This window comes from Nannobrachium achirus (genome assembly GCF_963921795.1).
Source record: "Nannobrachium achirus genome assembly, chromosome: 24".
NCBI lineage: Eukaryota > Metazoa > Chordata > Actinopteri > Myctophiformes > Myctophidae > Nannobrachium > Nannobrachium achirus.
This window is the reverse complement of record NC_137831.1, coordinates 1332988-1345740: the sequence shown is the minus strand read 5'-3', so window position 1 is coordinate 1345740 and position 12753 is coordinate 1332988. Positions and strand designations below refer to the sequence as shown.

The following is a 12753-nucleotide window of genomic DNA, read 5'->3' as shown; positions in this document are numbered from 1 at the left end:
TATAAAATAGCAGACATACAAGCTCACAGCGCGTTGCAACGCGTTGTGAGCTTGAAGCTCTGATATTTTCAAAGTGCGTAACCATCGTACGACGGATATAGACTGATCTAATGCGCACAGCGCAGCATGAAGCAGCAGCAGCAGCAGCGGTGAGCTCCGCTGTCTTCAGACTCACAGAACATGATACAAATTTAAAATTATGATAGGTTTTAATGGTTGTAGCTTTACTAATAATTACATGTATAATAAGATTAAATGATAAAATAGCCAAAGAGGCATTTTCCCAGCCGGCCACGGTGGCCGGTGGACTTTATAATTACTGTCCAATTAAACATTTAACCGGTCAATGGCCGGTAAATACCGGCTAACGGAATCTTTGCTCCTGATACCTCTGACGAAACTTGCCATGCCGAAGCCGCCCGAAAAATCGGGTATTTTCGGTTATAAAGTTGGCTAAAACTGGTATTTTCCTATATGCTGTGTTTATGTTAATGAGGGGTGTGGTCAACGACCTTGGCGGCGTCCTGCTCAAACAGGTGCAGCTGCAGGGTGTGTTTATGCTAATGAGGGGGGTGGTTATGTTAATGATGGGTGTGGTTAACGACCTTGGCAGCGTCCTGCTCAAACAGGTGCAGCTGCAGGGTGTGTTTATGCTAATGAGGGGGGTGGTTATGTTAATGATGGGTGTGGTTAACGACCTTGGCAGCGTCCTGCTCAAACAGGTGCAGCTGCAGGGTGTGGTTATGTTAACGAGGGGTGTGGTTATGCTAATGAGGGGTGTGTTTATGCTAATGAGGGGTGTGTTTATGTTAACACATTGACCGCCATTTTAACATACCTCCGTACTCCCACCTGCCATTCGTCTCCATAGACTTCCATGTAATTGGGTGTGCACGGATCATGCACACCCATGCCTAGATAATGCACCACGTGTGTCCACATTGCTCACAGCTTTCAAACAAAAAAATCCGAATGGAAATCCGTTCAGGCATTCATGAGATAACAGCCACTATGTTTAACAAAGATGGCTGCCAAAATGGCTGCCATGCTTGAAAGATGGGGTTGCTATGGGGGTTAAACATGCAATTTCGCGATTGCTATCATGCCTACTCCATTTTTTTGGGGTCAAAAATTTTTTTTTTTTTTTTTTTTTTTTTTAATTCTCGGGACTATCGGGCCTGGCGGGGAAAGACATTGGAATAATCTCGGGACTATCGGGCCTGGCAGGGAATGAGTTAATGAGGGGTGTGGTTAACGACCTTGGCAGCGTCCTGCTCAAACAGGTGCAGCTGCAGGGTGTGTTTATGCTAATGAGGGGTGTGTTTATGCTAATGAGGGGCGTGGTTATGTTAACGAGGGGTGTGGTTAACGACCTTGGCGGCGTCCTGCTCAAACAGGTGCAGCTGCAGGGCCTGGTCCAGGTGCAGCTTGTGATTGGTCCAGGTGTGGAGGAGGTGTGTCCTGGCGGTCTGCAGGCGCTCCAGCAGTGACATCACCCTGGGGGCGGAGCTCTGGAAGTCGGCGCCGCCCGACAGCCAGCTGTTGCCGTGGTTACCGCCGTCGCCGGGGGCGTCACCGGCGGCAGCGTGGGCGGGGCCAAGGCGCATGCGCTGCAGCAGGCTCCGCCCCTCCCGGTCCAGGGCGTCGACCGGCGCCATGGCAACCGTGGAGCGCAGACGACTGTGTTCCTCCAGCAGCCTGGAACATGAATAAATCATAACAATCAATACATCCGTTTCATTTGTAAGGGTCGATTCACACTCTAATAAAGAGCCTAACTAATTTCGGTTCGGCACTAGGCGAACCGAAATATGGTTCGCTGGAGAGTGATGGCAGGTAGGCGCGCGCGACACACACACACACACACACACACACACACACACACACACACACACACACACACACACACACACACACACACACACACACACACAGCTTTGGTGCATGTCTTGCTACTCGCCGACCGTTTTAAAGAGAAAAACGCTCATGTATCGGCCACTAACGTTGTCATGCCATCATTGCCATGGACCTCCAATATTTACAAGCGACTTAGGCACTAGCCATTAAGAAAGTATGGATGAACTCCCCCCGAACCTAAATAATTTCGGGTCGGGGAGCCCTCCCGAACCGAAATTATTTAGGTTCCTTATTAGGGTTACACCCCACCATTCCGAAACACCGCTATTCCGAACGTTGACTTCTAACCCTAACCCTACCCCTAACCCTAACCCTAACCCTAACCCTTACCCTAACCCTAACCCTAACCCTAACTAACCCTAACCCTACCCCTAACTCTAACCCTAACCCTAAACCCTAACCCTAACCCTGCTTCGGAATAGCGGTGTTTCGGAATGGCGGACTGTTGCCCCTTATTAGAGTGTGAAACGACCCTAAGGGTTAGGGTTAGCCGATAAGGGGGTTCCACACGGTACGTGGTTGCCGTCAGGGCTGCCGCTAGGATCAGTGGTGGCCGCACTGCGGTGAGACACAAACACACTCGCTCAGTGATTAAACACCGCGCGGTATTTCACAAAGATGAACACAATCCATCTCTCACCGCCCGCGTACACATGCACAAATGAGCACACTCGTGGGGGATTTCACGGGACCGCACCCGCTCGCCTCGCCGCCCCAAAACTTTGCTGCACGGCCGAAAAAAGCCGCCCGCCTCTCATTGAAAATGAATTACTAGCAGGCGGGTTAGGGTTACCGTGTACCTTGTGGAACCCCCTTTATAATGATTACAATATAGAGCTATTTAAACACTGTTACTGAACTAAACACTGTTGTTGTCCTATAACACTTTCCCCCGCCGCATAATAGACCTTATTCACACTGCGGCCATCTTGGATCACATGACTTCCTGGGATAGCAGCCTGCATTACAAACCATTGTGAACAATGGAGCGATGGTCCCAAAATAGTTCTGGTCAACCAATTTATTTTGACCAAATCGACAAATGGGCAGATGACAACATCAACATCCCCAAAAGGATTAAATAGAAGGGTACATCCACAATATTCATGGTAGTTAGGTTGCAGTGTTACTCTGTACAAAGACTTGCTACAGTATCTGTGCAGACTAGTGCTTGCTCTGCCATCATATAGTTAAATACTATTAAATTGTATCGTGATTTTTGCATATTAATCAGAAACAATCTAACAACAAATAGTTAATATGATGGTGGAGCAAGCACTGCACAGATAGCAAGCACCCTTTCTAGTTTATTTTCCTTTCAAGTTTTTTTTTTCTCACACTGATGTTTTGACACAGCACTATTAGGTTGTGTTAGTAGTTTTTGAGTATTTTTGCTTGTTTTTGACATGACAGTGAGATACTTGTTGCACTAACTAGTAGGCCTGTCACGATTCACTCAACTCACGATACGATTCGAATCACGATTCAAGGTTCACGATTCACGATTCACAATGTCACGATTTTTTCAACACAAATTCATTTTCCAGAAAAATTACCCCCGAAAAATCCACAATTCTTACAATTCCAGTATTTTCTTTTCTTTTAACAATACTGTTCTCTTATGCTCTTTTCAATACAGTAGAACTATGAAATGACAAAAAACAACAATTAAATTTCAGTTCACTTGTCTTCTCTTACAAGGAATCCTGTATGTTTTAGATGTTCTCGTATCCTCTATACAGTAGCAAATAGCAAATGACAGAATAGTGTAAACTTATCAATTCTTAAATGTCAAATCCTGTTCTTTTTTTAAACAACACTCTTACCCTCTTGTCAATACTGTATCAAAGAATGCATTTTGTCTGTGGTACATAGCAAGCCAACTGTACTGTAAGCCAGGTACAAACTAAGGCATAACAACAACTCTTACCCTCTTTTCAAAATCAATACTGCATCAAAGTCAAGACCTAGTGTCTCATTGTGGATAGACTGTTCAAAGTCCCTGACTTTCTAACACACCATTTCCCACCTGTTTATATATTGAATGTGTCAATTCTTGTTTTCACTAGAAACGTTGTTTCCACATTGTAACCAGTGGCAGAGACATGCATCTGTACGTAGCATTGTTGTTGTTAGCCCTTAGCACTGATTATTGCTATGCTCTGTAGCAGCAAAGTAATGACACAGCACTCAACTAACTGCTCTCTTTGTCAATCAAAATCGCTCTGCAGCCCAATGGAGGCACGCTGGCAGCTGCGAGTGAGTGAGCCTTCCTACTGTAGCTGCCACTGCGTCTGCCTGACGTTAGCAGAGACGTTGAAGAAGGAATGAAGTTTAACTCGAGTGCGCCCTCTGTTGGTCGAATCGCGATTCGTTTTTTAAAAGATCGATTTTTACCGTCCCCCAATTAAATCGATTTAAATCGTGACAGGCCTACTAACTAGCATTGACTGCTATGGTCACTTTGTTTTGGACACTGTACTTTTTTGATGCAAAAGACTAGTCATTGCTAGTTGCACTGACTAGCGTTGACTGTTATGGTCACTTGGACATTGTACTATTTTGATAGTTGTGCTTAAGGACACTTTATGTATATATATGCAGTATATATATATATATACAGTATATATATATATATATATATATATATATATATATATATATATATATATATATATATATATATATATATATATATATATTATTCCTTCCCTCTCTTGATTTACCTTGGTCTTTACTGTACTCTGTTCTTGTTTATTTTATATTTTCTTCTTATTGTGGGCTCGCCAGTACCTGGCGAGCACACTTTAGATATTGTCATTATTTATTTATTTATTTATCTAGTAAGTAGACGGGATCTTCGGTTCCTTTCTACTCCTACATACTTAGTGAGAAAATGAAAATAAAAACATCAATGTGTTCAGCTTACAGTGGCGACGTGTGCTATTACTTTATACAGCAATCGGCCAAATGGTGGCGCTGTAGGAAGCCTTCGAAAGTGCGATCTTTGAACAGGTATAGCTCATGCTGTGTTATACATACAGCCATGAAACCTGTATACACTTATGCGTCTCCTTTTACCCTCTAACTTTTGACCTCTGACCTTTAGGTCTCCCACAATTCGGAATTATATGAAAAACAGTAAAAATCTATCTCCTCCTGGGATTTTCGCGTCAAGTGCACAAAACTTTTTTCACATGAACTTTGGACCAATACGGTCAGATTGATCAACCAGATTTTTTTTAAAGTGAAACATAATTTTTTAATAATTCAATTAATATTGCGGTTTTAAGCAAATTATTCTTCTGCCTCTAAATCATACATGCAAAGTTACACGTTCATGGCATTTGGCAAAGATGTAGAGGGTTAGTCAAAGTATCACTGAAACCAATTTTATTCCAATCGGCCAAAGGGGGGCGCTATACGAAGCGTCAGAAAATTCAAACTTCAAACGGGCATAAGTCATGACTCGTTTCGTTTGAAGACATGCAACTTGTTACACGCGTGCTTTGACTCAAGCGGAAGACATCTGTGTCGTTGTTAAGTAAGCTCCGCCCTTCAATTATCCGCCATTTTGAGCAGTTTGTAAAACGCGTAAACCCGCTTTTATTCTGGAATTTTCGCATCACGTGCACAAAACTTTTTTTACGTGAACTTTGGACCGATATCTAAAGATCTGTCAGATCGGATTTCTTTAACATTGAAACATGCTTTTTTAAATAATTCAAACAATATTGCATTTTTATGCAAATTATTCTTCTGCCTCTAAAACATACATGCAAAGTCACATTTTCATGACAAAATAGTGTAGAGGGTTAGTTCAAATATCACTGAAACCAATCTTACCCCAAATGGCCAAAGGGGGGCGCTATATAATTTTGAGCAGTTTGTAAAACGCTTAAACCCGTTTTTATTCTAGGATTTTTTTTTTGCAATTTGCATGAAACATTCTACACGCAATCTAAGGACCTTTATCTAACATGCCTATGAAGTGCACACAAACAAATTATAAAATAATAATAATAAATATAGCTGCAAGCAGCGATAAAGTGTCCAAAGCCAAAAACACCTCAAATCATGAACACAGCCTGGGATGTGCGTGAAATCTTGCAAGCACATTCCCAATAGGTCAAGGAACAGATACCAACCTTCTCACATTGGCCTGTTATAGCGCCACCAGCGGGTCAACTTTTGCATAACACATTTTTGGAACAAAATGGACCAATCTCGACGTCAGTAACGTCAAAGAGAGCACTGCCTGCGATCTTGACATTTTGTGCTTTTATAGCCATTGTTTTCTGGCTTGAAGCGAGCCCACAATTGTTTCGAAGGAACAATATTTTTCTAGTTTCTCTGTAACTTTGTAAATAACCTTATACTGCTGTGCTGCCTCTGGGCAACTGATTTCCCTCCTTGGGATAATAAAGGTATCTATCCAAGTCACATCTGCCCATGAAAGAAAGCGGTGCATCTTGGGAATGGGCTTATTGTGTCTAAAAATACATATTTAGCCACTTGCACGCGACCCACTGAAATCAGAATTGTTAAAATCTCTAACACTCATCTTTTCTGTTCTCTAATTACGATCTAAAATGTGAACCCTTGTTGTAAGTTGTCCTGTAAATATGAAGCAAAATATGAGTTACAAACGTTCGCTTTGAAAATACATACAGTATATTCAAAGATTTGCACACATTTTCACGACTTTTTCTCAAAAATAGCAGATCTACAAGCTCGCAGCGCGGCACCGTGAGCTTGTAGATCTGCTATTTTTCACTGGTTAAAGCATTCAATAATGCTTTAACCATCTAGGTCCTGAAAGGCTTTAAACCCAAAGTACAGTTTGGTGGTTCTTACTTGTGGGTCTTGCAGGACTAAAACCAAAGTACAGTGTGATGGTTCTTACTTGTGGGTCTTGCAGGGTTAAAACCAAAGTACAGTGTGGTGGTTCTTACTTGTGGGTCTTGCAGGGTTAAAACCAAAGTACAGTGTGGTGGTTCTTACTTGTGGGTCTTGCAGGGTTAAAACCAAAGTACAGTGTGGTGGTTCTTACTTGTGGGTCTTGCAGGGTTAAAACCAAAGTACAGTGTGGTGGTTCTTACTTGTGGGTCTTGCAGGGTTAAAACCAAAGTACAGTGTGGTGGTTCTTACTTGTGGGTCTTGCAGGACTAAAACCAAAGTACAGTGTGATGGTTCTTACTTGTGGGTCTTGCAGGGTTAAAACCAAAGTACAGTGTGGTGGTTCTTACTTGTGGGTCTTGCAGGGTTAAAACCAAAGTACAGTGTGGTGGTTCTTACTTGTGGGTCTTGCAGGACTAAAACCAAAGTACAGTGTGGTGGTTCTTACTTGTGGGCCTTGCAGGGTTAAAACCAAAGTACAGTGTGGTGGTTCTTACTTGTGGGTCTTGCAGGACTAAAACCAAAGTACAGTGTGGTGGTTCTTACTTGTGGGTCTTGCAGGGTTAAAACCAAAGTACAGTGTGGTGGTTCTTACTTGTGGGTCTTGCAGGGTTAAAACCAAAGTACAGTGTGGTGGTTCTTACTTGTGGGTCTTGCAGGACTAAAACCAAAGTACAGTGTGGTGGTTCTTACTTGTGGGTCTTGCAGGGTTAAAACCAAAGTACAGTGTGGTGGTTCTTACTTGTGGGTCTTGCAGGGTTAAAACCAAAGTACAGTGTGGTGGTTCTTACTTGTGGGTCTTGCAGGACTAAAACCAAAGTACAGTGTGGTGGTTCTTACTTGTGGGTCTTGCAGGGTTAAAACCAAAGTACAGTGTGGTGGTTCTTACTTGTGGGTCTTGCAGGACTAAAACCAAAGTACAGTGTGGTGGTTCTTACTTGTGGGTCTTGCAGGGTTAAAACCAAAGTACAGTGTGGTGGTTCTTACTTGTGGGTCTTGCAGGACTAAAACCAAAGTACAGTGTGGTGGTTCTTACTTGTGGGTCTTGCAGGACTAAAACCAAAGTACAGTGTGGTGGTTCTTACTTGTGGGTCTTGCAGGGTTAAAACCAAAGTACAGTGTGGTGGTTCTTACTTGTGGGCCTTGCAGGGTTAAAACCAAAGTACAGTGTGGTGGTTCTTACTTGTGGGTCTTGCAGGGTTAAAACCAAAGTACAGTGTGGTGGTTCTTACTTGTGGGCCTTGCAGGGTTAAAACCAAAGTACAGTGTGGTGGTTCTTACTTGTGGGTCTTGCAGGGTTAAAACCAAAGTACAGTGTGGTGGTTCTTACTTGTGGGTCTTGCAGGGTTAAAACCAAAGTACAGTGTGGTGGTTCTTACTTGTGGGTCTTGCAGGGTTAAAACCAAAGTACAGTGTGGTGGTTCTTACTTGTGGGTCTTGCAGGGTTAAAACCAAAGTACAGTGTGGTGGTTCTTACTTGTGGGTCTTGCAGGGTTAAAACCAAAGTACAGTGTGGTGGTTCTTACTTGTGGGTCTTGCAGGGTTAAAACCAAAGTACAGTGTGGTGGTTCTTACTTGTGGGTCTTGCAGGACTAAAACCAAAGTACAGTGTGGTGGTTCTTACTTGTGGGTCTTGCAGGGTTAAAACCAAAGTACAGTGTGGTGGTTCTTACTTGTGGGTCTTGCAGGGTTAAAACCAAAGTACAGTGTGGTGGTTTTTACTTGTGGGTCTTGCAGGGTTAAAACCAAAGTACAGTGTGGTGGTTCTTACTTGTGGGTCTTGCAGGACTAAAACCAAAGTACAGTGTGGTGGTTCTTACTTGTGGGTCTTGCAGGGTTAAAACCAAAGTACAGTGTGGTGGTTCTTACTTGTGGGTCTTGCAGGGTTAAAACCAAAGTACAGTGTGGTGGTTCTTACTTGTGGGTCTTGCAGGGTTAAAACCAAAGTACAGTGTGGTGGTTCTTACTTGTGGGTCTTGCAGGGTTAAAACCAAAGTACAGTGTGGTGGTTCTTACTTGTGGGTCTTGCAGGACTAAAACCAAAGTACAGTGTGGTGGTTCTTACTTGTGGGTCTTGCAGGGTTAAAACCAAAGTACAGTGTGGTGGTTCTTACTTGTGGGTCTTGCAGGGTTAAAACCAAAGTACAGTGTGGTGGTTCTTACTTGTGGGCCTTGCAGGGTTAAAACCAAAGTACAGTGTGGTGGTTCTTACTTGTGGGTCTTGCAGGGTTAAAACCAAAGTACAGTGTGGTGGTTCTTACTTGTGGGTCTTGCAGGGTTAAAACCAAAGTACAGTGTGGTGGTTCTTACTTGTGGGCCTTGCAGGGTTAAAACCAAAGTACAGTGTGGTGGTTCTTACTTGTGGGTCTTGCAGGGTTAAAACCAAAGTACAGTGTGGTGGTTCTTACTTGTGGGTCTTGCAGGGTTAAAACCAAAGTACAGTGTGGTGGTTCTTACTTGTGGGCCTTGCAGGGTTAAAACCAAAGTACAGTGTGGTGGTTCTTACTTGTGGGTCTTGCAGGGTTAAAACCAAAGTACAGTGTGGTGGTTCTTACTTGTGGGTCTTGCAGGGTTAAAACCAAAGTACAGTGTGGTGGTTCTTACTTGTGGGTCTTGCAGGGTTAAAACCAAAGTACAGTGTGGTGGTTCTTACTTGTGGGCCTTGCAGGGTTAAAACCAAAGTACAGTGTGGTGGTTCTTACTTGTGGGTCTTGCAGGGTTAAAACCAAAGTACAGTGTGATGGTTCTTACTTGTGGGTCTTGCAGGGTTAAAACCAAAGTACAGTGTGGTGGTTCTTACTTGTGGGTCTTGCAGGGTTAAAACCAAAGTACAGTGTGGTGGTTCTTACTTGTGGGTCTTGCAGGGTTAAAACCAAAGTACAGTGTGGTGGTTCTTACTTGTGGGCCTTGCAGGGTTAAAACCAAAGTACAGTGTGGTGGTTCTTACTTGTGGGCCTTGCAGGGTTAAAACCAAAGTACAGTGTGGTGGTTCTTACTTGTGGGTCTTGCAGGGTTAAAACCAAAGTACAGTGTGATGGTTCTTACTTGTGGGTCTTGCAGGGTTAAAACCAAAGTACAGTGTGGTGGTTCTTACTTGTGGGTCTTGCAGGGTTAAAACCAAAGTACAGTGTGGTGGTTCTTACTTGTGGGTCTTGCAGGGTTAAAACCAAAGTACAGTGTGGTGGTTCTTACTTGTGGGCCTTGCAGGGTTAAAACCAAAGTACAGTGTGGTGGTTCTTACTTGTGGGTCTTGCAGGGTTAAAACCAAAGTACAGTGTGGTGGTTCTTACTTGTGGGTCTTGCAGGACTAAAACCAAAGTACAGTGTGGTGGTTCTTACTTGTGGGCCTTGCAGGGTTAAAACCAAAGTACAGTGTGGTGGTTCTTACTTGTGGGTCTTGCAGGGTTAAAACCAAAGTACAGTGTGGTGGTTCTTACTTGTGGGTCTTGCAGGGTTAAAACCAAAGTACAGTGTGATGGTTCTTACTTGTGGGCCTTGCAGGACTAAAACCAAAGTACAGTGTGGTGGTTCTTACTTGTGGGCCTTGCAGGGTTAAAACCAAAGTACAGTGTGGTGGTTCTTACTTGTGGGTCTTGCAGGGTTAAAACCAAAGTACAGTGTGGTGGTTCTTACTTGTGGGTCTTGCAGGGTTAAAACCAAAGTACAGTGTGGTGGTTCTTACTTGTGGGCCTTGCAGGGTTAAAACCAAAGTACAGTGTGGTGGTTCTTACTTGTGGGTCTTGCAGGGTTAAAACCAAAGTACAGTGTGGTGGTTCTTACTTGTGGGTCTTGCAGGGTTAAAACCAAAGTACAGTGTGGTGGTTCTTACTTGTGGGTCTTGCAGGGTTAAAACCAAAGTACAGTGTGGTGGTTCTTACTTGTGGGTCTTGCAGGGTTAAAACCAAAGTACAGTGTGGTGGTTCTTACTTGTGGGTCTTGCAGGGTTAAACCCAAAGTACAGTGTGGTGGTTCTTACTTGTGGGCCTTGCAGGGTTAAAACCAAAGTACAGTGTGGTGGTTCTTACTTGTGGGCCTTGTCCACGTCCTGGGGCTCAGGTAGCCTCTGCAGCCCAGCCTCCAGCGTCTCCAGCTGGGTGAGCAGCTGAGCAGCCGCCCCGGAGAACTCCTCCAGGCCCAGACGGAGCTCCGTCCACTCCACATGGTCGTACTCCAGGGACCCCCCCAGGTCAGAGGTCAGCTGGGAGGGGTCCACCAGCCGGGAGAGACCCTCCACGGACACTAGACTGGTCTGGGATGGAGAGAGAGATTGATTGATTGAAGAATGTATTAGAAGGTTGCATAGGAAACAAAGTACACTGACACTCAGCCTGAATTGAATTTCAGTCTGAACTCGCTTCCCCCCAGGGCGATTGCAGGGATGGGCGTTGCCAAAAAGAGGCAGTCTTCAGCGATTGGTTCACCGTCTGACCAACACATGACTGGCTGGCTAGTGGCTAGCCTGTTGCTTGCTAGTGCTACTTGCTAACCAAAGAAACAGTCAGAATAGGAGCACTACGAACTAGTAATCAGACACAACATAACATGTCTGCTACTGGTGTTTCATAGCGAGATCGATACGATCGCATTTTACCGCTATTTACCGCATTTTACCCCGACGCGATGCGCGACGCGATGCACGGTACGGTACGGTACGGCGGCAGCGCTGGTGTACTTGGAAACACACATGAGTTCTGGGAAACCCCCACCCACGCTGATCACAAGACGCTGATTCACGACGCTGATTTGCCGTACAGATTTTCAACCGAGGAAGGACTCTTCAATGAGAGCACTTCTAGACCCCTGAATCGCCAAAACAAAAAAAATAAAGGGGTGTGGCTAGCGATTCAGGGTCTGGAACTAGGCTAAACAACTAAAATATTGGTTCTCAATCTTAGGTTTAGGTCCCCAAATTATTTCTGGGGGGTCCCCATAGATGATTAACTTGTTGGGCAACATTGTTTTCTCACTCAACAGTAAACAAACCAACACACAGTTTAAGTGTATAGAGGGTATCTGCACATTTCTAAAGTGACAATTTAAGGACTTTTTAATACCTCTAAAATGACAAATTAAACATTGGCCAAATTGTCAAATATTAGAGGCAGAAATAGTGAAAATAGCAGATCTACAAGCTCACAACGCCTCGCCCCACCATGTTATTACAAAATGTAATGCCTCAATTCTTAGTGGGGGATCCCAGTTAAAATATGATTATTTTGGGGTCTCCAGTTAAAATATGATAATTTTTTGGGGTCGCGACCTGAAAAGGTTGAGAACCACTGACATTAGACAGTCAGGGAGTCTCACATTGGAGCCCTAATGGCCGCCAGTGTAGTGTGGGTGTGTGTGTGTGTGTGTGTGTGTGTGTGTGTGTGTGTGTGTGTGTGTGTGTGTGTGTGTGTGTGTGTGTGTGTGTGTGTGTGTGTGTGAGAACCACTGAACTAAAAGGAGATCCCAGTAAGCTGGCAGACGGTACGGTACCTCGAAGCTGAGCTTGGCGCTGCCCAGGTTGGTTCTGTGTTTCTGCCAGAAGGTGTCAGGTTTGATGAGCAGAGCTGTGTGGATGTGAGAGGAGAAGACCTCCTGGAGGGTCCGCAGGAGGGGCTTCACGCTCTCCCACTTGGACCCCCGCATGTCCACTACCACGGTGAACCCTCTGGCTCGTACGTCCTCACTTTTAATGAAGGGTTAAAACTAGATCAATAAACACATGTCTACCACCACGTCCTCACTGTTAATGAAGGGTTAAAACTAGATCAATAAACACATGTCTACCACCACGTCCTCACTGTTAATGAAGGGTTAAAACTAGATCAATAAACACATGTCTACCACCACCGTGAACCCTCTGGCTCTCACATCCTCACTATTAATGAAGGGTTAAAACTAGATCAATAAACACATGTCTACCACCACCGTGAACCCTCTGGCTCTCAC

The 12753-nt window shown here is 44.2% G+C and overlaps 1 protein-coding gene across 1 annotated transcript in view; it reads right to left on the bottom strand.

The window, feature by feature from the left end:
* LOC308309324 (kalirin-like) overlaps nucleotides 1–12465 on the bottom strand; it is a 105971-nt gene extending 93506 nt beyond the window's left edge. The window contains exons 1-3 of the mRNA XM_080754873.1: nucleotides 12298–12465; nucleotides 10842–11065; nucleotides 1374–1698 (exon numbers count right to left, since the gene is read on the bottom strand). Of these exons, the coding sequence (XP_080610999.1) occupies nucleotides 1374–1698; nucleotides 10842–11065; nucleotides 12298–12450 (702 nt within the window). The 5' untranslated portion in view covers nucleotides 12451–12465. The remainder of the gene's footprint in view (nucleotides 1–1373; nucleotides 1699–10841; nucleotides 11066–12297) is intronic.
* Between the last annotated feature and the right edge of the window lie 288 nt (nucleotides 12466–12753).